Raw genomic sequence first — 27,008 nt, 5'->3', positions numbered from 1 at the left:
AGTGGTTTTTGCCAATAAAATATTGCAACCTTTATTTAAAACAAAATGCAAATTGGCAAAACTTTGTGGAACGACAGGCAAAGAGGCCCTTCCAAGGCCTTATTTACATCAAGTTTAACACTGTTCGCAGTTCACAGTCAGACGATAGTGAGAGAATTAAATTAGAAAAACAACCAAAATATATTACAATAACAATTAAAAAACAAAAACAGTTGACAACACTGCTAAGAGTGATTGGTGATTAACGTGATTCATTTCAATCCATTCCTGCCCTCAACGAGTTCACTACCGATACAAACAGTGCCGTGTGAGCCCAGCAGGCTCCACCTCCCGTGCACAACGGACACGTGGGGAAGGAAGAACGACCTCCTTTGGTACAGACATTGCTTAGCCTGGAGCTGGGAGAAACAGATCCGTGTCCCAGAGCCTCCTGGGACCTGCTACCAGAGAATGGGCTGAGGGCTTTGTTCCACACTCCAGGGAGGAGCAGCACCGCCCCAGCAGCCTCCACACGTGCTGCAGTTCCCTTCAGTGTCCCTGCCAGCTCCCGGTGGCAGCAGGGCTGAGCTGTGTCCCAGAGAAGGCAGCAGCCTGGTGGCTTTGGAAGCACCATCCTGGGGGGTCACTGGTGCCTGTCGGTGCTGTGGATGCCCGGAGGCCACGCCTGCCTCAGGTGAGTGGTAGCACACGGGGGCTGGGGTTGCTCTGTGGCTGCAGTGTGCCCCACCCACGCCTCAGCCTGCTGGGGAGGGGCTGCTCTGTCTCCACCGTGGGGTTTGGCTCCCTGTGCCCCACAAGCCCCCCAAAGCACCGTGACAGATGTCACCCTCGTGTCTGGCCGTGGCTCACAGACACAGGGCCAGTGGCACCCAGGACAAAGCCCTGAGGAGGACAAGCACAGCCTCCTCTCTCCCTCCCTGCTGTGCCATCAGCAGTGCTGCTCCCTTCCATTCCCCATTCCCACTGGCAGAATCTGGTGCAGTCCCAAGACCCAGACTCGCAGCTCAGCCTCACCCTGCCCACACTAATGAAGAACATGACTAAACCAAGTGCACCACTTTGGGGTTAGGAGGGGTGTACAGTGCAGGAAGGAGAGAGAATTGCACCTGTGAGTCAGCTGATTCCCACAGTGGTAGGAAGAGAAAGTGCCCCCCTGAGCTCACTCTGTGCTTTGTGCTTGGCAGCAGCAGGCCCGTGGGTGCCTCCCCATGGCAGAGACAACTGCTTTAAATTCTGGCCCACAGCAGTGCAAGAGAGCCAGCCCAGCTCCAGCTGTGCCCCACAGCTGTCTGACAGTGCTGAGGAGAAGAAACAACGGGACTTCTGCCTTGTCCCCTGCCCCAAACCATGGAGCAGGAAGTGCTCTTCCCTGGGACAAATAATGGGGTTTGTTCCTTTGCACATCTGGAGCCAGGCTGAAAGCAGAGAATTGGCCACAGTGGAGACCTTTAAGGCTGAAGAGAAAGGCAGACCTAGCTAAAGGGAGAGGGAATGGTAGAAGTCCTAGAAGCAGCAGTGGAAGCAAAGACAACTGGATGGTAATTTACAGCAGAAGCAGCTTTCCCAGATTCCTTTTGCCACCCTGCCAGAGGGCAGGGCAGCATTGCAGTTTGGGAATAAAACACCCTAGGGCAGCAGAAGTCCCAGCAATCCCACAGCCTTCAATTTAGGGGGAAAAACCTGTCAAGTCAGCACTACCTGTGCCACAATCTGCCCACCTGATGTTGGATGGCAGGTGAGGGCAGGGAAAACACTACCCATGAGAGTGACAATCCCCAAATTCCACCAGCCTTTGATTTTGCACCACAGGCGGGGTCAGAACTAAACACTCGTGTGTGGGGCACAGGGGTTGTAGAGTCTCTGTGCTGGAGATGCCCAAAAGCTGCCTAGACATGGTCCTCACAGGTGACTCCTGGTGGCCCTGCCTGGGAGAGTGTTTGGACCAGCTGATCTCCAAAGTTCCCTCCAACCTCAGCCATTCTGTGACTCTGGAAAAGCATTTGGATACTGCCCTGTCCCACTGGCCATCTCTGCTGCAGGGGCAAGGAGAAAATGGGGCACCTGGAAGGAAGTGGGGATGGCCCACAGTGTTCATTGGGACACAGCTGCTTTCTTCTGCAAGAGGGCAGTTCTAGTAGTTAGAAATTCCATATTGCTATTCTACCACTTTTGCTGTAGCTTTTCTGGAAGACTGGCATTTAGGAAAAAAAAAAAAAAGTTTATTTCAAAATGCTCATCAGAACTGGGCTAAACTTTAAAATGTTCTGGTTAAAATTCCTTTCCCCTGGAATCCCTTCAGTTCCAGCCCATTTGTCCCAGGCTGAGCAGCAGTACAACCATGGAACCACGTGATGGCCTGCCAGCATGACCTGCCCTTCTGCCCCCAAGGAAAGAGCCCCCCACCTTCTAAATGCTTCTGACTGTTTGACAGGCCCTGTGAAGCAATGCCACAAGGCACCTTCCCTTTGCAGGTCACCTTTCCCAGGCAGTCAGTTGGGATGCACACCTTCCATGAAGATGGCTGGAAGAGATAAGGTAAACCACAAAAGCCCTCAGTAAAGTCTAGGAGATAAGGGGTTGGTGCTCTGCCTGTGGGGAGCCTTGGGACATCTCAGGGCTGCAGGGATCAGGAATTGCCACCTCAAGGGTTGCTTGGTTCCTTTCCCCCCAGCACTTCCCTTCCTGGGCCAGAAGCTCACTGGTCCATTGTACCTCACATGCTGCTCCTCTGCTGTGCCTCCACACACCCTGAAACAACTGTGCTTAGCTCAGACCAGAAATGAAATGAGGATTCTCAGCACATTTCGTAAGATTTTTCCAGGCCTGTCTCGCTATGCTCTGTGGAAAAAGCAGGGACACTTGCTGAGACACCCAGCCTGCTTCCAAGCACCACCACGTGCTTCTAGACAGAAACAAAGTGCCCATCCTCTAAAGTCACACCCGTGCCACAGCTCCACTCTGAATGCTCAGACTAAAAGCAGCACAGCCACACTTCAAGTTTAGAAAGCATTTTAGCCAAAAAAATAAAGGCTTAAGGTGCAAAGCAAGCAAGACCTCTATCACCAGCAGTGTGCAGTGAGCAGCAGCATGCAGGCAAGGTGTATCTGGAGCCAGGTTTCAGGCCTGTTTCCTTTCCTCTCCAAACCTGCAACTGAGCTCTTCCTACTTGCCAGTACATTCACACCTTGGGGAGCTGTGCAGAGACACAGAGCAGCTTTCTGAGGCCACACCAGTCTGCAAACAGCACCAGCACCAAGGATGACAACACCAACCACTCAGCTGCTCTCATTCTGGGGTTGTTGGAAGGCATCAGAGACCCACTGGGAGCCCTTCAAGGCAGAGCCACAGCTTTTGTTGCCACGCCTGAGGCACAGCAGTGCACAGGTTATGTGCACATTCCCTACACCACAGTGCAGGAATCTGGTCTAGCCTTTAAAATATGGGAACAAATCCATGGAGATCCCTGTGGTGTTTCCTGTGTGCTGCCATACTTTATCACCTTGGGATGCAGAGAAGCTGGAAGCCTGTGAGACAGTAAACACCAGAACAAATCCCAGGAATCTGGCAGTGTGAAGGGTAGGGAGAGGTGCAGGGAATCCTGCAGCAGTAAGGACACGTGGTGGGCAGCCTGGGCTGTACTTTCTCATTCTCCAGCTGGCCTGCAGTGCTGTGACTGCTAAAGGAATGTGGAGAACAGCCAGGGGGACAGAGGCTCTGCCTTACCTACCATGGGTCCTCACGGTGATCACACTGAACTGGGGGGTAAACGTGGTAACAAGTTAAAAACAATCTAGAGCTTCAAAAAAGGAACAACCCACCCACCCCAACAACAACACTGGCAAGTTGTGCAAGAGCCCCAAACTACTCAAAAATGACCATCAAGCAGCACCTGTGCTAGACCACTAGAAATAGGTATCAGCTGAGTGAAGGCTGTGTGGTGGGAAGGGGAATTCCAGTGGTAAGTCTGCCCAGCATCCCTGACACTTCCATTACAATGACAATGAGAACGTGGTGGATGAGGTGGACAGGAGGGAAAAGGGACAGTTTCATATATTAACTAATCTTGCAGTTCTCACTACAGCAGCAGCAGTGCTGTGGAAGTTAAGCCATCCAGACCAGTGCATCCACCTCCAGCAGCTCTGAATACTGTCAGTGCATTAGACCTTTCCCCCAGCTGTACATGCCCCCCTCTGGAGCTGCTCTGCCCTCGGTACCAGCAGAGCCCCAGTGCCTTTCCTTGGCCTTGACAGGACAGCAGAGCACAGGTGAGAGCAGCCAGGGTGGGATCTGTGCAGCCAGGCAGCTGCAGCCAGCCCAGGGCTCCGCTGTCACCCCCGACCTGCCCAGAGGGAGAACCTGCCGTGGGTTCTCCTGCCTCTCCAGGGGAGGAGAGGGAACTTTCTTTCCCTTGCCGTACCAAGCTGATCAGCCTGGCTAGGTAGGGACAGATCCTTGATATTCTGCCCCTTACAGCTTTAATCTACCCTCTCCATCCCCAATTTTTTGAGATGAACCTGTAAACGTGAGGAGAACTCAGTGATCTGAGGTACTTCACATACTCAAGTATCAGTCTTTCCTTTTGAAAGCATCAGTACAGAAAAACAGTCCCGCCCTCCCCGTGTGTGTTTCTCTTACCCAGATTGACAGTAGCTACCTTTGCACCACATCACTGATTTCTTGGACACATGACAATAAGTTATTAAGGACGGGGTTCGCCCCGTGGACTCCAGCGGCCGTCGAGGACACCTGCAGCTCCTGCAGGCTCAGTTCCAGTTTGCTCACGGCTTCCCGGAAGGCGAATTTGTTGCGCGTGTGGGGGATGCAGTCCACGTAGCCTGAGCAGTAATCCAGCAGCTGGTGCCCCGTGTCCACCAGCTGGCTGTTGGGCGTGGGCTCGGCGATGGCGCTGGACAGGAGATCGGCGCACTCCAGCAGCGCCTCCTTGCTGATCTTGTCTGCGGGGATTTTCTCGGCCGCCTGCTTGGTCTTTCTCAGCGCCACCTTGGCGCCGGCCGTGCCGTTGGCCATTTTCACTGGGGAGGTGGAAGACGTTGACGGAGGCACTTGGGGCGGAGGCATCACGGGCCTCCCGGATTTTCCACCGACAGGTGCTGCTGCTGCTGCTGCTGCTGCTGCCTTCTTACTCCCTTCGCTGGGTTCCAGTCCGTGCTGCGCTCCCGCCGCGCTGCTCGGCTCTTCCGCTGCGTCCGAGCAGGCAGCCGGCTGCTGGAGGAGCCGCATCACCGGTGGCGGAGGTGGAGCACACTTTGGTTTTACCCGTCTGGGCCGGTCCCTGTCGCCGGAAGAAGTGACCTGATGCTCAGATAAGAGCTTAAATTTATTACCCTGAGAGTCTGTGCCAATGAGCTGCACGTCTGCTGGAGTGTGTTTTAGAGTGGGTGAGATTAGGACTGGCACTTTGTGGTTATGAGTGGTTGGAAGTATTGCTGCAGCCTTTACCGGAGATGACCACCCCGGCCTCTCGCCATCCTCAAGGGCCCCTTGTCGTGGGCCGCTGGTTTTTTCCTTGCCCTTAGGAGCTGCCACCAGCCCCGGACCCTCCTTTTCTTCCAACGCGGAGGGAGTTCGAAAAGGGAGCGCTGTGGCACCCCTTGGCAAGAGCTTTGCTTTTGGTCTCTCTCTGGTCAAAGCAGGGCCTTCTTCAAACCTTTTGGCAATCAGGTCACCGGCCCTCTCTGTGCTCTCATCGGGCTGGGAGGAGGTGGACACAGTCCGTTCCAGCTGAATTTTTGACCTCTGGGAATTTCTGGGAAGGGTCATTGCCATCCTATCCTGCTCTGGAAGCCCTGAGGACATGGAAGATGTAGAGTTTGACCTTGGAAAAGGCTTTGAAGCTTCTTCATTGCCAGTGGGTTTTCCTGCTCGCAAACCCAGCGTCTTTTTAATCAAGCGTGGCGTGAAGAAGCCAGTGATGCCCGACCACCCTCCGCCAGTGCTCACAGCCCCAGCACTGCTGGGCCCAGTGCCCTCCTCGCCGTAGAAGGTCCTCTGCACAAAGCCCCCTCCGTAGCACTTGGGGGGAGCCAGGCTCGTGTCCTGCGGTGCTGGAGCAAAGGAGAACCCGTCCACGTGCTGCAAGGAGGCCACAGAGGAAAAGTTACCCGTCAGCTCGTATTTCTTGTGGGGCTGGTTCTCCATCTCCCGGAAGGAGCTGCTGCGCTTGGGAGGCGTGGGAGCGTTCCTCTTCTTCATGAAGGAGCTGAAGAAGCCCCCTTTCCTGTCCCTGGTGAACGTGGTCTCTTTGGCATCCTCCAGGAGGCTGCTGGGGGACTTGTCCCTCTGCTTGCGGGGCAGCGCGGGGGACCCGCCTGCTGGCTGTGTGCTTCTGATGAAACCTGGCCAGGAGAGACAGGTGTCAGTCTGGACAATCTACTGCCATTTCCACCTCCCTGTCCTGCACTGGCTTTTACAGGCCTGGTGTATTTACCTGCCCAGGTACTGCAGAGATAGAGTGAGGGAGGAAGCAAGCACTTGTATTTTATCTTTTCTTTACTTTTTTACATTTCTGTATCTGACTTGTCTGTTGTCTATACTGAGAAGGCCACTTTGGAAAGATATCAGAAAAGAGCTGCTCTTTTCTTTCAGTTTATTGCTCCCTTACCATAATTTTCTGCTCCTTTCCAAACACCCTAAGTATGGGAGAAAAATCTCTTGCTGCATTGTTAACTTCAGTTTTGAAGCTATCACTTAAACAAGAGCAGCAAAACTGAATTTGAAAGAAGAAATACAATGGGATTTACTAAAAGAACATTGAAAAAACTACTTGCTAGTAAATAATTCGCACAGCAGCACAAAGCATGCCCACGTCAGGTTGCTCTTTGTGTCACACCTGGTGCTGAGCTGGATGCTGAGTGCTCCACAGTGTCCTGTGCTCCCTCAATGTTCTCCTTGTTCTCTGCCTGCTTCTTCAGGGTCCTTGTCTTGGAGGGGAGCATGGGTAAGCGGGGCAGGTAAGGAACTATGGATGAGGATGAGGCTGTTCTTCCAAGCTCCTCTGCTACCTCTGTAAGGAAAAAAGGGAACAGTCAATAACAGAGATCAGAAAAGGTAGAGGGAAAAAAACCCTGGGTCTTTTCATGGAAGAGATCCGTGACTGAGTAATACATAGTTTATGGATTTAGTCTTTGTTCAAGTCTAGAAGTATTTAGGGTCAGGTGTTTTTCCTAACAACCTTCCTTACACCTTTATAAATTCAGGAAAAAAAAACCAGACCCTGGTAGGATCTGTACCAGGGTCTATTAAAGGCTGCTCAAGAGCTAAAGGCAGCACTGGATGCATTTGCCTGTCTTTAATCAAGGTGCCTCCTACTGATGCACCCCCAAAGTTGTGTCCTCCCTGGATCTGGGTCTAAGCTGCTTTGCTTGTGGCAAAGCACTGTGTCCCCCTAGATAAGAAATGAAGATTGCATGTCAACAATAGGTCAAGAAAAAGGAAACAAACACAGGAAAAACCCCACAACCTCCTGGCCACACCCAGCTTGGCATTTGTGTGGCCACTGGATGTGTCTATTACAGATCCTCACTGGTAAAATTCCATCTGGTGTCTTTTTGCTGTAGCAGGGAAGTTGATGGATCAGTTGCATATTTAATTTAAAAACTGAGCAGAATGCTCTGACATTTCTGCTTGTCTGCTGAAAAGTATCACATTCCTCACCAGTATTTACCTCCTGGTAGATTATATTTCAGACTTGAGCTGCACAGATTTGCTCCTAGAAGTAGCTAAGCAGAAAATCCAGAGATTAAAGCAGACTTTGTTAAAAGTGGAGGCTGGTAGAATAATATTTCATGACCTAATTGCTGCAGTCAGCAAGGGACCATGATATGCATACATCTTTCTCTCTCTCCATCACTTACTATTCCTCACTCTTCAGCCTGGAAAACAAGAGATTTCCTCTGACAGAGCAGACAATATTCTTTAAATCAGCTCTTTGGCATTTACTGCTCAAATGAAATTACACTGTTCCCTGCACTGGCATGTGTCTGAACTTTATTCAGTATTTATGAAACAAGTTATTTATCCCAATTATGGCTAAAAGAATAAGGGATGGAGCTCCATTTCAACCCCACTGCCAGCAGATGAGCCTTAAGGGCCCATCCACGAGACACAGCACTCTGGGATAACCTCCAGTGCTCCAGGAAGAAAACAACAGCAGCTCTCACCCTCTGAGATGCTCGAGTCGTGGAACATGGTTTCAAAGGCCTGGTGGGTCTCAGCAAAGGAAGGTCGGTCTGGTGGGTTCCACTTCCAGCCTGCAATGTCACAAAGCAAAATCTCAGAGCCTGAAACAGGGAGATGAACTTTTCTTCTGTCCAAGCAGACAGAAAGTAGTCACACTCTGACCCACTGTTAAACAGGCTTTAGAGTCATTCACAGGTGCTGACTCATGGCAGCAGTTAGCACTCTACTGAATCCTCACACACAAATAATGAGAAGGAACCAATTCTAAAATCCCAGCTCTCTGCCAGCTCTGCAGGTTTTTCTGATCTCCCCATCCCCCTTTCTGAATTGTTTGGGCAAAGGACAATTCTGTATTTGCTACCCTGGCTGCTTGGACTGAACACATAACTGAGTATGTAAAGCTTCAGGCACCATCCTGCTCCCATGCTCTTAATGTTTCAGGCAGAAATATTCTTTTCTTTTCCAAAAGAAGGATGTGTGGACCTTTGGGGGAAAGAGGAGGAGAGTGCCTTGATCCTAGATGGAGCTTGGGAAGTTACAGAAGAGTATCATGATGAAAAGTGTAATTTCTGCAGTCAGAAATCTGCACTAGAAGGATATATTCTGGAAGCACTGTCTGCTGGTATCACCACAGGGTCTGGGAAGTGACTGGCATTCTGCTTGTTTTGCATTATGATCACATGAATTCCCAGCTTTTGGGCTTTTGTCAGCTTCCTTAAGGTTTTTTAAGCAGTAATATCCTTCATCATTCCCCACCTTCTTTGTTTCACTGCTGCCGCCCAAGCTCACTGTGACGTGCTGAGGATCAGGTATTGCTGTTAATTCCAGATTCCTCCCACCTTCCCAGGCTTTGTCCCCACAAGTGGAAGAAGATACTCACATGCCCTCATCAGCTCATACACCTTGGGAGGGCACCCCTCTGGCTGCTCCATCCGATAGCCCTTTTCCAGCAGATCATACACCTGAGACAGGTCAATGCCTGGGTATGGTGACATCCCATAGGTAGCAATTTCCCATAACAGCACCCCAAAGGCTGCAAAAGGAGGAAAGCAAAATTCCTGGTCATAAGTCTGCCCTATTGTTGTTCATTACTCTGTGGCCTTCCTTGCAGGTATTTCAGGCCAGTCTACATGGAGATATCACATGTTATTAATTCATGAACTTCTGGCCTGGCATGTGACTCTCTTCACAAGGGTTTCTGCCCAGGCCAGAAAGCAAGTTATTGTCTGGGAGAAAAAACCAAAATGAAGAAGAAAAGGGCACTGAAGGTGAGTTTTCTTACCCCACACATCTGATTTGATTGAAAAGGTGTTGTAGGCCAGGCTCTCAGGAGCTGTCCATTTGATTGGGAACTTGGCCCCAGCATGGGCTGTGTAGGTATCACCAGTCATGAGTCGGCTCAGGCCAAAGTCAGCCACCTTCACCACGTGGTTTTCTCCAACCAAGCAGTTCCGTGCTGCCAGGTCCCTGTACAAAGGAACAAAGGACACCACTGCAGCAGGAGCAGGGCTTTGGAATGCACTTTTGGGGCCCTGCTCCCCTGGATCAGGAAGTGCTCTCTGTATACAGCAGGTAGAGGCAAGGTGAGCTTTGCCCTGAACAGTGTCAGAAACTGAGTGGATTTATTCTTAGGAGCAATGAGGTAAATCTGGATTAGGATTAACTTTTTAAATTCTATGAAGTTTTCAGTAATGGTGGCTGTTACAGTGTCAAGGATAGGATGGGATAGGATGGGATCAGCAGCTCATCACACACTGGTAACAGGTTTATGGCATTTATCTACATTTCAACAGAACTTTGGGTAGGCACTGTCTGCACACAGGTGTTGCCAGGCAGTTGGGCACAAGATTGCTATGAAAGTCCTGGGGAAAAGCTACTGGAAAACAGCAGTGAAGCCACCAGAGCCAATGGATGAGCCAGTGTGAATCCCAGCTGTGGCAGAAACCTCCCCAAGAGCTGGAATTCCCAGCCCATCATTCTGGTGGCCTGTTTATCACTGCAATCTGAAACTGCACCAGCTGAACACGACCTCCCCCACCTGTGGATGAAGTTCTTCTTCTCCAGGTACTCCATGGCAGAGGAGATCTGGGTGGCCATGTAGAGCAGCACGACGGCGCTGACCTCCTCGCGGTTGCACTCGCGCAGGTAGTCCAGCAGGTTCCCGTAGGGCATGTACTCCGTCACGATGTAGAACGGGGGCTCCAGGGTGCACACACCTGCAGGCAGCAGCAGGTGAACAGAGCTTCCCTTCCTCACCACTGCTCCTCATTCAACACTGAGTGCTCCTCTGGGAAAGTGAAGATTCCCATGCACCCAGGTCACTGCAGCCCAAAGTCAGGGCTTCTGTCTGTTTTTCTCTCCATCCACTTTATGGCTAGAGAGAAACATGTCTATGAAAGCGCCACTATTCCCATCTAATATTCATGAAGCAGTAGTTCTGTTCTTTGAAAGGTTACAGAATGAAAAAAGAGGAATTATGAACACACAGTTAGCTTTTTTTCCCCTCTCTGCCTTCATAAAGCTGAAGAGTGGCCAACTGGAAGCAGGTAGCTGTCAGCTGGCAGGATTTCCAGGCTGAAATGTCACTACAGAGTAATGTGAGGCACTGCCACGTGCTGGGTAGGGAATCAGCACGGTGGGACCCGCTCCTAGAGCAGCATTCTCACACATTCCTGGGATGACTCCTTGCTACAGTCACCGTACAAAGCATGTAAAGGCGGAGGAGGAGGGCAACAGGATACTCTTGTCACAGCTCTGGGATCCCCCTGCAGCTCTTTACACATTCAGGAGTAAAGCACTGTGCACCAGAAAGAGCAAAAATGCACCTCTCTGGTGACAAATCTCTGAGCTGCTGCTCCTGGAACCAGACAGGGCTGGCACACAATTTCATCTGTGCCCTGTTTTTAAAGTGGGTACAGAACAGTTGCCATTAGTAAAAGCCTTCACACTCTTCACATTTCTCCTTTCATCCTAGGCTTGGCTTGACAGCTCTGCTTCTGAAAGTGCCAGAAATCCAGAGGCAATTAAACACTAGTAAAGGTTTAGGGTGTCTCCTTAAGAATCTTTGTGCATGTGGATTTAACAGCTATGCAAACTATTTAATAATGATCATCATATCATGCATCTGCCAGTGAGACAACAGGGCACAGTCACCATGTAAAGCCTGTGGATTTTTTCCAGTCCTGGGTTGTTTGATCTCATGTACTTATTTGGTGATACACAGAGTTCCTCACAGCAGCAGCAATCTGGTGTCTTCTGCCTAATGATGGACTAATTTGTTCTTTTCAATGCAGCTTTTTCTGTAAATGTCTCTGATTTGAGAAGTATGGAGAATGGTATTTGTTGTGCTTCCAACAGAATTTTTCATTTCACTTTGAATTTTCTTACAATTCTCTCCTGTTCTCTCAGAAAAATAAGCCACAGAAAATTATTCTGTAAATCTGATTTAACAGAGCAGAGAAGGAATCTGAACCTGATCACTGAACCCTGGAGCCTGTTAAGGCCAAGGACACAAAGCAGCAGGAGGCTGATATTACAAACTTTTATGTAACAGTCGTGCCTCAACAGCAAAGTTGTCTACTAATGTAAGTGACTGTATTTGATGTTTTATTTAAAATTAGTGTCTCTTAGCTCCAGTATTACATAAAGCTGTCAAAAATACCACCCTATAACCTGACCTGATTCATAAAGTTATATAAATACAGAAAAGCTGCCACTGCATTTAAACCAGGCAAGTTTCTGACAAAATGAAGACTAAGTAAGAACACAAAGAGCAAGGCATTTCACTCACCTAACAACTGCACTAGATTTGGGTGCTTGATCTCCTTCATCACAGCAGCTTCCTTCAAGAACTCTTCCACCTCCATGGTATCTTCCTAGATAGACAGAGAGGCAAAAGAAGGGAACATTTACTTTCATGACCAAGGTCTGGTTAACACATCCTGGTTGAATATAAATGATGGCATCTTTGTCTCCATTCTGCTGTTTTGGCTTTTGCCAAAGCAAACTGTACCAGCCCTGAACAGCTGCCTGGCTGTCCTGCAGATGATCTGCAGTACCCTGGCAGGGCCAGGCTTGCCCATTTGGTGTTGTGGTTGGTGAGAGGAAGACTCTCAGGATCACTGACTTTGTTCCCCTGTATAGCTATAAAAATTAACCTACTCAGGGGCCACTTAGAATTGCAATTGTTAATGTTGAAACAAACAAGGTTTTGAAAAGGAAGAGAAATGGAGAGGCTGAATCTTTTCAGGAGTGGAGGAAGCTTATAGAAGGTATTTTCTACATCTTTGATTTCTTAAAGCCTCCACAGCTCCTCTGACACTGTTCAGGGCAAAGCTCACCTTGCCTCTGCCTGCTGTATACAGAGACCACTTCCTCATCCAGGGGAGCAGGGCCCCAAAAGTGCATTCAAAAGCCCTCATGTAACCATTTCTATTGGTCTGACTTGGACATGCAGCTCCTGCAGGGCCAAAATTCCAATTTGTTTCTAAGCCACGTGCACTGGTGTAAATTTGATGGGGTCACTTTGATTTGCAAAGCTACTCCCAAGCAGGGATTTTATGCAGAGCAGCACACTCCACTCTCTGATGTTCATATCACGAGGTGTAGTTGAGAACATTCCAATTTCCTTACTCATGTCATAAACAGTGACCAAATGAGCAGTGCCCAGAATGTGAAAACTCACCTTTAACGTTTTCACAGCCACTGTGAGATTGTATTTCTTCCAGACCCCCACGTAGACCTCTCCATACTGCCCTCCCCCGAGCTTGTGCTTCATGGTGATGTCGGTGCGCTCCATCTCCCACTTGTCGTGGATGGGGGACACCCCGTACACCGTGGGCTTATTGCACTTGGGGGCTGGGTAATGCAGGGTTGTCACCAGGCCATCTGCCACCGTGGAGTGATGGTGCACCAGCTCTGCCAGCGTGCTGAAACGGCTTTCTGCTGTCACATAGACCTGCAAAGCAAGAAACAGGAACCTGCTTAAATGAAGGCAGCTGCAAGTTTTCAGTAACGTTGGAAAACAGGTACAAACATTCTAATTTTTTTTTTTAATCAGAAAACCAGGACTTTAAAATATTTGTTCTCTTCCTGTTGGGCAAATAACTATTAATCTATGGGATTTTTACCTGCAGAAGGCAACTACATGTAAGCCATCACTTAAGAGCTGTGTTAGTTCTTGTGACAAAATGTCTCCTGCCTCATACTTCACAGGACTAGAAGCTGGAATTCTTAGGTCTCTCAACACAACATGCCACTACTTCATCTTGGTTAAAAATCCTGACTTACTGTCCTAGGGTGACATTATGATACTTGTATCCCCATCCCTGTGTTCTGTTTATGCTGGATATCGTGTTTTGTGCCCTCAAGACTGGCTCTGAAGAGTGAAAGTTTTGTTTTGGTTTTGCTATCAGCCACTCCCCCATGGCTGGCAGGACACAGAGACAGGGCAGTACATGATGCTGCTCTTGCTTTTTGCTTGGCTTTTCGCTTTGCTCTTGCTCCTGCTTTTTGTTCCTGCTCATCAGTTAGTTTAGCTAAACAGTCCAGATTTTTCCTGGACTGTTTCTCCTTTCCTTTTTTTGGACCTACTCAAACCTGCTCTGGACTGGGACCTGGGAACACCGAGAGTTTGCACCTTGTGGCTGCAGCAGCTGCCCAGAGGGACTGATAACAGAGCGACCACCCCCAAGAGAGACTTTCTGAATTTGTCATCTTTTTCAGAGCAGTGAAAGAGTTTTGTCACCTGGTATTGTTCATTTTGTGTGCTGGGGGGTGCTTTGCCTGTTAAATAGAAAGGTTCCTTCTTTCCCCTTCTCTCTGAGGAATCCTTCCCAAACGGGTTGCAGGGAGGGGCCGTGTGGGTTTACTTTCTGGAGGGGCGCCCTTTGGAGGTTTTCTCCCATATTTGCCCTAAACCAGAACACTTCCCAAAGCTTTGCTGCTTCTAAGGGGATCAGAGGAAGGTTACCCCCACCTCCAACCACAGCTGCCTTGCTACCCAGCTACTTTCAGCCCAGACAAGAACTGTCTGCACTTCTTCCAAAGTACTTTTTGGGGAGTCACCACCAAACCCTTGGCACACATGCTCTTTATTTTACTAATCCTGGATCTCCAACTTGAGATTCTGCAAGATGCCATCTCCATCTCCTCTCCCCACAGCACTGCCAGAGGCGCTCACCTTGCCGTCTGAGGTGGTGTTGATCCTGTAGTGGTACACACGTCCCTCGTACCTGAGCGAGATGGACAGCTGGCCCGGGCTGCTCTCGCTCTCGCGCACCAGGAAGCTGCCATTGATGAGGCTGCTGAGCAGGTACTCGGCAGCACTGCGGGACACGGGCCCGTGGTACCACGAGTGCTTCTCCAGGCTGTTCACTGGCGTGATGTAGTTGCTTGGAACCCAGCCCTGCCCGTTCTTGGAACGTACCTCACTCCATTCACCATTCTGGTTGTAACCCAGGACTCGCAACTTCTCACCTGGGACCAGAAAGGAAAAACCAAAATAAGCACGGTGCAAGCTCCTGGGTCTTCTTGAGGGAGAAACTCAGCACAAGTTGAGCCTGGGTTTATAGCTTAACAAAAGAAATCATCTTCTAAATAAACTGCTACATACAAGGCATTTATGAAGCAAAGGCTCAGACAGAATACCTAGGATACTGTTCACTGATTAGGTGCAGTGAGATAAACTCAGAAAGCTTCTCGTATCCAGCTTATTAGAATAGGAAGACTTTATTTTCTTGGAGGGCTCAGGTTTGTTTTCGTGAAGCTTTAAATGCCATATGATTTAACATGGCATTTCTGACACAGTTCTGACACATGTATTGACCAGAATCAGAAAGTGTCTGCGCAAGCTCAATTCTTGATTCTGGCCCCAGCTGAAATTGCCAAGTTCTGTTACCATCAGTGACGTACCCATTTCCCTCTGCCCTTCCCACAGCAGGTACCTCACAGGGCAGTGATGTGGGGAGCTGGCACAGGAGAGGGCTGGACTGTGCCTGTCCCAGCACAACTGCCCAGCAGGTGTCCCTCCAGCACCATGAGGGACGGGCTGTCTGCTTCCCACCACTGCTGTAGGGACCCACCTTCTCTAACTGCACTATTCCCAGTCTCTACGTGCACTATTCCCATTCTCTAAGTGCACTATTCCCATTCTTTAAGTGCACTATTCCCAGTCTCTAAGTGCACTATTCCCAGTCTCTACGTGCACTATTCCCATTCCTATCCAGGCAGGGATTCCATTTCCTGATCTCTGTAGCTAAGTTTTCAAGCCCACAGGTCTCTGCACTCCCAGTGTTACCTTTGGTGATGCTGAGTGTGTTGTCACCACTTGCTACAAAATCGTAAAGTGCAACAAAGAGATTGGGGTCGCTCTCAGTGGCTCCAAGCAGGTTCTCCTTGGAGCTCCACCTGATGGCTTCGTTCAGTGCCTGGGGCTCGGCGTCGCAGCCGTAGGGGCGGTGCAGGGCCTCTGGGGAAAGGACAGGACAGGGCAGGGAATCACTTTGTGTACAGCTCTCATCATTTCCCTTCCTGAGCTGGAAGGGAACATCCAGTCCAGCTCCTGGAGAAGGTGGTTTAACTGCTATAAGCCAAATAGCAAGCTATGTATATAAAATTTCTATTTAATATTTATTATATATCTACACCTGTAGGTGCACAACTAAAAGCACTTTTCAAAATTACATGAAGTAGTGAAGAAAACCTTTCAATCACAAAATGTTATTGTTTCTGTGGTGGACACAGCTTGGATCTGAAACCAGCATTACAAATACAAGCAAGAGTGAATTATGGCACAAATGAGATGTGTAAGTTGGGATAGTAACTGGTTCAGCATTAACAGGAATGACAGTGATTTGTAATACATTTCAAGACTGCAAACAGAGGTGGAAAACTGACAGGAGCAGGGACAGAAGGCAGTACAGGTGATGCTGGGTATTTAGCAGCAGCATTTCTATTTCACTGTTTCAATGGACAACTGATGCAAACTTGTCACTGCAAGGGAGTGGGGGGAGGAATCAGACATGTTTTAGCAACAAAAGAAAGAAGTCCCTACAGTTCTTGTGATTATTAAAACTAATCTAAATCCACAGGGGTTTAGGAAGAACTGTGGTAAGAAGCAAAACTGTGAACACTTCATGCTGGTGCTATGTCAAGACCACCACTGGCTTTCCAACTCATGAAGAGATTTTCCAGGAACATGTACTAGAGTAAATGTCAATATTAAGAAAAGAAAGAGGGATGGTGTGGTTTCATACATGAGGGCTGCTCAAGGGAACAACATATGGAGATGTAAAGTTATAAACTTATTAAAGTTATATATTTTTTCTCTGACAGCAAAGATCTAAGTCCCTGTCCCAATATCTACTTCTGAATTCTCTAGTTGAACTTAGAGAAATGTATACTGCAAAGAGATTTTATTAAATGCACTAAACATAAAAAGTTCTCTTTAAAAAGTTCTGAGGCTTTCTTTGCTTTACAGTCATTGGTTCGGCCCATTTCTGATGGCTCAGAAGTCAGGCTTGGGATGTTTTTAAGCAGACACTGCCAGAGAATGTGTGTGGCTACACCTATCCCCTTCTCCACAGGCCCCTGAGATTTACACTCATGAGCAAGAGCTGCTCTGTAAGGCACTTGAAAAAGGAACAAAGAGCTCAAATGCAGCACAGGATAGGAAAACTGGGAAGTCAGTGAGACACAAAACAGGAAGAAGCCTGTGCCATGTATCAGGCACAGTAATGTGCCAAATCTGTGTCACAGGCCAGAGCTCAAGCCTGGCAAATGAGGACTATGGGGGGTTTCCAGCCTATAATGTAATTTTTTAACTGTACTGTAGGCATATGAGAAAGTAAATGGTTGAGGTTTGCTCTGTTTCCATTTTCAACTTTGCCAAATAGCTTTTGACTGCATTTCTGGTAATTATTCAGAGTTCTACTTCTTGCATAACCTGCTCATCTTGCAATTACTTAATAACCTAAAAGTAGCCCTCTGTCAAGGTTCTCCTAGCACAAAAAGAAGAGCCTACAGGCTAAGGCACCAACATGTCAGTTCCTTGATTGCACTGCCTGCAGATGCAATATTTACACACACTTCTTATTCCCAACTTTCAACTGCAATTAGTTTTGCAAGATGTTAACCCATCAGGCTGGAAGCTATCATGGAAAATAAGAAATCCCAATGCTCAGCCACCTACATTACAGCACAGCTGCCAACATCCCACTGTATTTTCTTGGGACTGGATGTGTGCATACTCAGCTCCATCAAAGAACACCAGTTCCTAAATCCAGCTCTCTTTATGGAGTAAAGGTAATATTTAATTAAATAATACATTCTTTATGCTCCTACAGTGACTTGTGTTATGAGTGTTTCAATGCTTTAACAAAGTCAAATGTGCTGTGTGAGAACCCTGACTTATACATCTCTGCTAGACAGCAAACACAAAAGTAGGCAACTTCCAAAAAAATCCCAACTTTTCAGCTCCAAAATCCTTTAATGGTGTTAATTACCTTCTTACTTTCAATTATGTATCTGCCAAAGAAAACTATAGCATTTATTCTAGTCAAAGCATCCTTTAAGTTTCCTTCTCCAGGCAGACAAGCTCACACACTGAGCAGGCAAGCCCAAAGTTCAGTGTTCATCCACGCAGCCAAGGAGAGCCTGGAGCAGCCCAGGGCCAGCCCGGCTCCAGAGGTGCTGCAGCAATTCCTGTGCCCAGCTGAGCCCACTGCAAGGTGAAGGCAGCAGAAACGTCACCTGCTCAGCACCGGAGTTCTGCCCACATGGAAACCTGTCAGTACCAAGAGCTCTGCCCATGGAAACGTGTGGGGCTGTGCTGGACTGGAAGTGGGGAATCAAAGCAGATGTGGGACTCTTAGCACTTTCTTGGCAATGCCTGGGAGGCTGGCACAAGTTCTTAACACCCACTTGATGAACAAAAAAGCCAGCAGAAGGTAATGTTTGATGAGAAGCTTCAATCACTTAGCTACAGTGCTTACCTACAAATCTTATTACCTAAAAATCAAATGCTTTTAAGAGTTCACGTCTCACTAACTTCCTTTACTTGTTAAAGTGACCTGAATGCTTAAATAACTGGAAAGGTTACCCAGCACCTAAAGGGGTTTTTACCAGGATACAAAAGTATTTCTTGCAGGTTATAATTCCATACCAGCCCACGCTGTTCCATACAGTGTGGTATCTACACCATCCATCACAGACAGAAATATGATCACCACAGAGATAACTAAAGCATGCCACCAATGGTGCCCCTCCAGCTGAACAGTCTGTGAGCTCAGTCTGCACCAAAGTCAGGAAATGAGCTGGGAAATTCCATTTTATATCAGCTCCTTTTCAAGGCTAACCATAAATCTTATATTATCACCTTCATTTCCTATGCAATGGAAAACTTACATCATCACCTAGTGAACAAGTAATACACAGTCACACAAGGAGGTTATGCTTCATCCATCTCCTTCCTCTCCTTTATTCCCACAATACAATTTGCTTCTCTCCGGATATGAAAGCTTTCCTATCCAGCCACCATGTGAGGGGGGCTTTGTCCCCCACCTTTGCTGCAAACACTCCAGTTACCAATCTCTTTGGTCTCAAACACTGTAATTACCAATCTCTTTGCTCTCAGAGCAGGAGGCAGAATATGCTAAATCTTAAATTTCAGAGTCACACTAAGTGCTGAAGTGGTCTCTATTTCTGAAATACTGTGTAACTGCTCGTAGAAAAGAAGCATTTCACTAATCCTAAAATCCCAATAAAAGCTGGCAATCTCACACCTGCCTGTGGCTGGCCTCATACTACAAGACAAAGACAAACTTGAAAGGACCTCATCCTCACTGAAGCACTTGGACAAACACAGGAAAGGGACAGGAGAGGATTGCACCCCGAGCATCCTACCTGTGAAGCTGACAGTGGGTTCAGAGGTGCCCTCGCTGAGGCAGCAGAGCAGCCTGCCCTCCTTGCCATAGCTGCTGGACTGGAACAGGACTGTCCCCACACTCATCTTCTGTGCTGCCCAGAGAGCAAAGAGGCTGCTGGGCACCACCAGTGCTGGGCTGAGCACAAGGGCTCCACACACAGCAGTCACTGCCAGCAAGGCCGGGGGCCAAGGGGAAAGGAAGTGTTTCCAGGCAGGCAGAGCAGAGACTGGGAAAATCAGAGCCTGGGCTGACTGGTTATTAACTGGATGGGAGGGTGGAGCCTTCCAGGACTGCTCAACACACGGAGGATGTGGGGACTGGACTGCAAGTTGAAACAACTTTGAGATGAGCTGGAGAGAGTTTTGTTCCACTATGAGTTAGGTAACAAAGTGTTTGGGAAGAAAGCAAACAGTTTCCTTGGAGAAATTCCTCTGCACAAATTACAAAACAGATCACCCATTAAGGGGACCGCCCAGATTGATTCACTTTTCCACTCCACATACCACTGCTGGAGCCCTGCTTACAGGAATCAACAGCAAAGGATGTTGGTGAAAATCCACATCTTGGAGAGGTACAAACACTGAGCACATGAATGCCCTTGGACATGTCAAGAACTCAGAAAGACACAGAAAGCAAGGCCAGCACAGTGCACCCAGTCTGAGCTGCACATTTGCTGATTTAATAACACTTGGGGCAGTTTCCATCAAATTACCTCTCAAACCCCCCAGATTGGTTGATGAATTCTTTAAAAGCCCTGGCTTTCCAGTAAAGCTGCCTTGTGGCAGGACAGGCTCCTTCCTGGTCAGGGAAGGGTTAACAAACCAGCACTGACCAGGGCAGTCTCACACCTGGGAGGGTGGTGGGCCTGCAGAGGGGTATAAAAGGGAGCAGGGAAAGGGAAGTCTGTGGTTTAGGCTTTGGTAGGGGGAGAGGAGCTGCTGCAGTCCAGTGAGGCAAGAAAACAGCACTTCCATGATCTGTGAACTTCACCTTCTGTGATGGGGCAGCTGCACCGTGTGATGGTGACTCAAACCAGACTAAAGGTAAGCAGGCTTATTCCAAATATCTGTGTTTTGTAAGGTTGTGAATGTAAAAAAAAGTGTATATAGAACTGTGGAGATGCTGTGATGATGAGGAGTTGCCTTTCCTATATTGCTTCTGGTAAGAGTGATTTCCCCTGCAACCAACACCCGACATTTGTGGAAAACTAACTAGGCAAAGAATTAGCTTAGGACACCTGAATATTGTTGTTCCTTAAGTTCTGACAAGGGGGTGACCTCTTTTTTTTCCTCTTCCATAACCAAGCTCAGTGAATCCTGCAGCATGCTACCCGGTGGTCAGAGGTTGAGACTTGAGAGCTCCTAGGCTTTCTCTCTTTTCCTCTTTGTTTTGCTTCTTGCAGTTTATTGTTTTCTCAGTTTGCATTTGCCCCAAGTACTCTGAATTACACTGGCATTTGTACTAAGCTTAGCATATTTGTTAGTACACAAAGAATAATCAGAACTTGTGGAGAAAGCCAGCACAGCTTCAGAAAGACATGGATGAGTTTTGTGACAATCACCCTTACCTAAAATGGTACCAGGAAAGGGCAAGCTATGTATGGATTTGTGGCTAGATTAGTCTCAGCTGTGACACTTACTAACCTTAGCTAAAATAACACATTTACTTCTTAGTTAAAGTACAAGGGATGAGTAATTGGTATTTCAAACAAAGAAGGATTAGCAGGAAGTTAAGTTGGATTAATAATGTATTTTGCACATATCCCTACTTACTCCATCAATTTTAGCCTCTGTCAGAAGAGTCTGTAGCCACAGCCTAATGGGTGGCTGGTGTGCTAAGAGCTCCTGATGGGAACCATGTAGTTGCCAGCAGTGGCATTATTGGTGAGAAGCATTTTGCCTGTAAGTCTCCTGCAGCAGAGTAATTCTGAGCCTACACCCTTTCCAGGCACCCTCCTGAAGGTGCTCTCCAGTAGAAAGGACACAGAGCACACAGCAGTTCATAAGGTCCTGTCAAATGCACCCAGCCAGAATAAAACCAAGCATCTTTCTGGCTTCTAGATGGCCATTCTCTCTCTTAAAACTCATTTTCCTAGACAGATATTTTACACAACAGGCCATCACTTTGACACCTGCATCCACCACATCTGCATCCTGTTCCTGTGCTCTTCACAGTAAGTGCATGACATAAAATCTTAATTCTGGCACACTCAACTTCCTCAGTGGAAGCATCCACCTTTCAGGCACAGCAGCTCTTCCCAGCTCTTTACCCTATTCCCTGTGGTGCCCTTCAAAGCTGTTTCTTGAGAGTGGTTACCCTTCCTGTACAAATTAAGTCATCCATTTAGAAGCATTTTTCTAATTCTTCCAGCAGTGGGGAAAAGTTGAATAAAAGGAAATCTTGCTGACTATGCTACTTGGTAATGTACAGTTCAGGGAGCTTCTAGAAAACTTTCTATACTCTGAATTTCAACATGTCTTAATCAAAGAAAAGAATGTGTTAATGAAAATACAGCCCTGAAACTGATTTGGTGTTGTTTGCCTTAGGCCAAAGTGACTGGTTTGTCAATGGAAGGAAAGAGACAAGGAGGTTTATGGGGTAAATACTGGTTATTGCATACAGCCTTAATCGGATATATTATACAACAGAACCCACAGGATGTAGACTTGTGTGTATTTTTTCACATAGGGACAACTCAAACACAAAGCCACCAAGATCCCTGAACATGCCACATATTTTATTTTCACTCTTTAGTCCTTAAACTAAACACCAATAAATTATGTAGGATGCAGTTTTACAGACAGACTCATTTTATTTGCTTACTTTTAAGACCACCAAAGAACAGGCATTGGTCATCAAGTCAAGGAAAGCAGACCATCAGGTACCTAATAAGTGCTGGTATAATTGGTATTTTCCACTGCACCTTCAAAACATACATCACATACAAAACATTACGCCACTGGACCTTCAGATCTTTAATTGGCTTCTTAGTGGGAGGATTTCTGCCTTAATGAATACAAGGAAACAAAACTGATAACACAGCAGCAAGTGGGTTTCCTATTTTGCTGACATGATTGGAACAGTATCAAGTTCTACAGCAGTTTTGTTTCTGAAGCCAAGTCTCAGTGCTTCCTGCTAACCAAAAATACTCAAGACAAGTTACACACTGAAAAGCAACCAGTGCTGAGCAGGCCAAGTTTCTGCTGTCTAATAATGTGGTAGTATTGAAGCAGACCTATGAACTTCCTTTACCCTGGAACAGACTGCAGCCTTCACCTAAATGGACCACCAAGATTTTCTGCTGACATCCCTGTGGCCAGGCAAAACACAGGTTTGAAGGGGTCAGACAGCTCACATATGGCCTTGGTGAAATGCAGGCACTACCTAAATGCCACTCCTAGGTGTTCCTCTGCTGCAAGCAACCAGACTCTTAATAATGTGGTTTGCTAGAGCCAAGCACAGAGCCATAGTTAGTCCTGGGGCCTCCCACAGAGTGGGGCAAGGTTGAAGTATTGTAAACAACACACTGAGGAAAGCCAAGAAATACAGCTCCAAGCCAGGAACTTGGGATGGGCAAGGAGTAGGTTTCTATTTATGGCACCAGGCTGGGAGAGACAGAAAGGGAGGAGATTTCAGAGTCAGTGACAAAATTGCATCATGAACAGCTCACATCATATAAAAAGAAATAGTTCAAGCTGGCAGCACTGTCATGCCTCAATTATCAAAATATATCTGACATAGATAAAAGGGATCTTTGTTTTCAGGTGAGAAAGAGATCTCTATATGCTTCATCCCTTGCAAACAGATTAATTTTGCAACATGATGAAGTGCTGATATGAAACAAGGGTTAAAGTGGGTCTTTGCCTAGGAGAGGGGCTTCTTGGCTAGCTTAATACAGAAATCCAAGGGAAGACAAGGTTTTGGGATTTGGTGTTACTGAATCTAATCGGTAAAAGGAGAGAGAGATATTGATCTCAACTTATTTAGTTCCACCAATGTGTGAAGAATTCAAGACATTGTCTGTCTACCTGAACATTACAAGGGGTTAGCTGTGTTAAGATTTTAGCAAAACTACTTGTCTTCTGTTTCTCTGGTACCAGTTATCCCCTCCCTTTGTTATTAATGCAATCAGAGGTGTCCCTCAGCCCATTTCTTTGCTTAGATGTCCGTGCCACATTTCTCCCATTATCAACATAATGCAGTGCTTCCCTATTTCTTCCCCAACTAATTTCTGGTGAAGTAGCTTTTTGGTGCAGAATCCAGTAGGAAATAAATCAAGCTTAAACTCCCAAGCCTTCATTTGAAAATCTTCATTCCTTGAAACCAAGATGCATCAATTTCTTCATAGATCAAAGCATAGGCTGTGACTGAACCATCCACAGCAGCATTTGGTAGCTCTGCTGTTTTAAGAGAGAGTTTTGAAGTAGATGAAGTATAGATCATGTTCAGTACAATACTATTAACCTCTAAGATCTTCACAGAATTCTGTCAGGAAAGCAATTCTGGTAAGTGCAGCCAGCAGAATGATGCAGGGGTTTAGAAGCATTTACAAAGCACTTCAGGGTGAGGTACCCATGTGAGCACCAGAGAGCTGGAGCCAGCAGCTGTTAGAAGGTAGAACAGCTGCATCTTGGCACAGGTACTGGGAATGGTCAGAAGCACCAGAGCAGACACAGTTCAAGTCTGACTTCTTTAAATGGGCCTCTGGATGAGGAAGCAAAACCCAACAGCACAGCAGATAAGGAAAAAACCTTTTCCTTTACTGAAGAGAGATTTTAATGTAATTAAAATTAAATACAAAGAGGTTCTTAGAACAAAAAACTACAAGTGTAACCCTTTTGCAAAATTGTGAATACTGTATCCAAGTGTTTGTTCCCTTAATTCCCAAGGATTTGCTCAGCTCCTATAGAGGCAGTCAGCTTTGCTACTGCAGGAATCTAGAAACAAGCAGAGAGCAGCAAGTGTAAATGCTCTGTACCACATACCTCCTTCCATTGGGTACTGCAGCTCCAGTCTCTTCCTCTGCATGCTGCCCACAGCAGACAGCAACTACTGCCACAATGGCAGAGTCAGGGAAAGGATGCTATGAAGGGACACAGATTTCAAAGCTAACTGGGAAACTGTAGATCAAAAGTGTGTCTGACACTCTTCCTCTGTCCTGGCAAGTTCCAGTAAACCTCTCCAGTGTGAAGGGTGAGGAGGATTAGGTCACCCAGTCCTGCTCCAGGAAAGGTGGGATGGCCAAATACACGCCAGCTTACAGCAAGTCATTTAGCACTATTTTAAATCAGTACCTTGGGAGAGAAGTTGCTTAATGGGGATTACACTTCACTGCAACAGAATTCCTGGGGACTTGCTACTACTGGCCACATCAAAGCCAGATATTATCTACTTCTAAGCAAATCACATGGGTACTTATTTACACACAGTGCAACACAAACACTTGCAGTAAGAGCTCTTCTGCAAAAAGGCTACTTGAGAAATCACAGCTCAGCTGATCCCTGAATAAACCAGAAATACCCACACTCACAAAGTCTAGCTGGAGAGAGGTTTATTTTGCAGCTGTAAAGCACTAACTGATCAGACCTTTGAGCTAACATGATATAAATGTCCAAGCTGCTTTCCCAGTGACATAATTACATCTTATTAGATACCTTACAGTATTAGGTACTCTCCTTAGATTCAGCACTTGGATCAACAACCACATTAAACTGTTTCTCAGCTGCCTTTTTGAAATTTATTTTTAGCCTTTTTAGTTAGAAGGAAAACTTGGAAGGAAAGGATAGAGATTAACTCATTGACCTGTAATGTCAGGAGAGAAAGAAAGAAAATGTCTCTAATAGCCCAAATCTGAGTTGATGTCATATCTTGAGGCCAAGTATTTTTGCAAGTGCCTTGGGCAGGCAGCAGTGCTTACCTTGTGGAGGATATTCAGAGGGCAGAGCTCCCCAGGTGAGCTGGTACAGCTTCAGTTTCCAGTACATGAGTTTAATTTTTTAATGGAATCCCAAAACGCTTGTTTAGCACAGATGTGATCTCTCAGTTCCATCCACCCACACCGAATATGCAGCAACTGCCAAGGCTACACAGTACTTCTGTTTTAAAAAAAAAATCTCCAGCTAAAAATAAATCACAAAACTCTCAACCTCATTTGTCAGCAACCAATATGCTGCTCAAACCATCGTCCACAGCCATTTTCTTCTGTTGAACAAAGAAGGGGGATCCTTTTTAGAATATTTACTTCATTTGCCTAAAATACCTTTGTGATCTTGCCTCCTTTGAAATACATTTGTCTTAGAAAACAAACGTTTCCTTTCCTCCAAGAAAAGCCGAGCTTTAGCATGAATACTTGCCCAAAAATTGCATGCCGTGTTGTGAACTTCCGAACCAGGGAAAACTCCTAAGCTGGAAAGCCCCTGACATCCAGCTGAGCCCTGGCTGAGGGAGGTTGAGTTGTCCTGCTCCTCCTCAGCCCTCTGGCCTGATTTCCTTGCAGGGGGGGCAGCGGGAATGTGAAGTCAGAGGAACAAATCCATGGCACTAAACTTAGCTCTGGCTGCGGAACCGCTTCCCCTCGGTGAAAGCCAGACACTTGTCATTGGCTCCAGCGAGCAGACAAGGGGCTCCATTCACCAGCACCAGCCCAGCAGCTGCTCAGGGACCAGGGTAACACGAGCCCCGGCCTCTCCAGAGGGAGAATTCCGAGCCCCAGCCTCTCCAGAGGGAGAATTCCAAGCCCCAGCCTCTCCAGAGGGAGAATTCCAAGCCCAGCACTGCCACAGCTTTGTAGTTTCAGGCTGTGTCACCGCATTTGCTTTTCCAAATCTAACTGCAGTGTCTGACCCCCATGTATCTGAATTCAGTATGAAGCCAAGAATGTACTCACTGAAATGTTTTTGGAAAATCCTTCCTGGGTTATAGCAGAATAATACAGCTTTGAAGGAAAAGAAGCCACTGTAAGACTAAGCAGGTTCAGTACTTCTAAAAGTAATTAAAACTACAAAAGGTTTGACTTGCTGATGTAGAAATGAAATCAGTTTTATTACAAAGAAAGATAACAGCAGGTGAATAGACAAAATTGTGCATAAGTAAAGTGGAGCTGGGTTGAAAATGTTTATATTATTTAGTATGTTTGTAATGGATACTATTCAGTAGATCAAATATTTTAAGACAGAATAATAGAAGAAACAATATTTTTTTAAATTACTTCAAGAGAGGTAAGACTAGCCAATGTATTAAACTTGATGGAGTTTTATGCAGTTAAGATAGAAACACATTTTATCTGTCTGCTACTAAAGATGCTTTACAAGTTGTGGATTATCTTTTAGGGAGTACAGCACTTTTTGACTGTTAACATCAAAACTATAAAACATTTAAAGGAAATTATGACAGGAAAAACAAGTCCTGCCCCTCATTTTTAGCAGAGCCAGCTGACAACTGGGATTCTTCAGGCACACAACAACCACTGTCCTGGGTCACTTACAGCCCAGCATCCTGCCTGGCAAAAGGGTAATCACATTATTCCAGAATACTTTCCAAGCCTCCAACATGTTGCACTCGAGGTGTTTCTGAGCCAGAGCTTGTGTTGTTGCAGTTAAACTTCCTGACAGGCCTTATTTTGTCCAGTTGCTGTCTGAAGCATTGCAAGCTAACCTCACACATAAACAAAATCTGCTGCCACAGTAGCAAGAGCTCACAGCACCTTGCAGAACAAAGAACAGGCTCTGACTGCTCAGGACATCTCCTAATTTCATTTGCTGATGCTCAGTCTCTACAAGGCAAATCCCAAATGATCCCAAAAGTACCTGTAGGTGCTTTCTCTGCTACTCATGATTTTTCTAAGCCCTTCTCTCATTCTACCTCAGCCACCTCTCCTCCAGGCTG

General features: G+C 46.9%; 1 protein-coding gene across 2 annotated transcripts in view; it reads right to left on the bottom strand.

Moving 5' to 3' along the window:
* Positions 1-27: 27 nt before the first annotated feature.
* ABL2 (ABL proto-oncogene 2, non-receptor tyrosine kinase) overlaps positions 28-27,008 on the bottom strand; it is a 45,288-nt gene continuing 18,307 nt past the window's right edge. Inside the window, exons 1-11 of one of the 2 annotated variants that reach the window (XM_064719858.1) lie at positions 25,042-25,184; positions 15,497-15,667; positions 14,381-14,676; positions 12,884-13,156; positions 11,990-12,074; positions 10,238-10,415; positions 9,482-9,666; positions 9,080-9,232; positions 8,181-8,270; positions 6,851-7,024; positions 28-6,356 (exon numbers count right to left, since the gene is read on the bottom strand). In XM_064719858.1, the coding sequence (XP_064575928.1) occupies positions 4,651-6,356; positions 6,851-7,024; positions 8,181-8,270; positions 9,080-9,232; positions 9,482-9,666; positions 10,238-10,415; positions 11,990-12,074; positions 12,884-13,156; positions 14,381-14,676; positions 15,497-15,667; positions 25,042-25,108 (3,378 nt within the window). In that variant the 5' untranslated portion in view covers positions 25,109-25,184 and the 3' untranslated portion in view covers positions 28-4,650. Of the gene's footprint in view, positions 6,357-6,850; positions 7,025-8,180; positions 8,271-9,079; positions 9,233-9,481; positions 9,667-10,237; positions 10,416-11,989; positions 12,075-12,883; positions 13,157-14,380; positions 14,677-15,496; positions 15,668-25,041; positions 25,185-27,008 lie in introns of those variants that run through there. The other variant, XM_064719857.1, reaches the window with a different exon arrangement.

The sequence above is a fragment of the Zonotrichia leucophrys genome, chromosome 8, assembly GCF_028769735.1.
Source record: "Zonotrichia leucophrys gambelii isolate GWCS_2022_RI chromosome 8, RI_Zleu_2.0, whole genome shotgun sequence".
In the NCBI taxonomy this organism is placed as follows: domain Eukaryota; kingdom Metazoa; phylum Chordata; class Aves; order Passeriformes; family Passerellidae; genus Zonotrichia; species Zonotrichia leucophrys.
The sequence above is the reverse complement of the archived record's forward strand: the minus strand, read 5'-3'. Positions and strand labels throughout refer to the sequence as shown.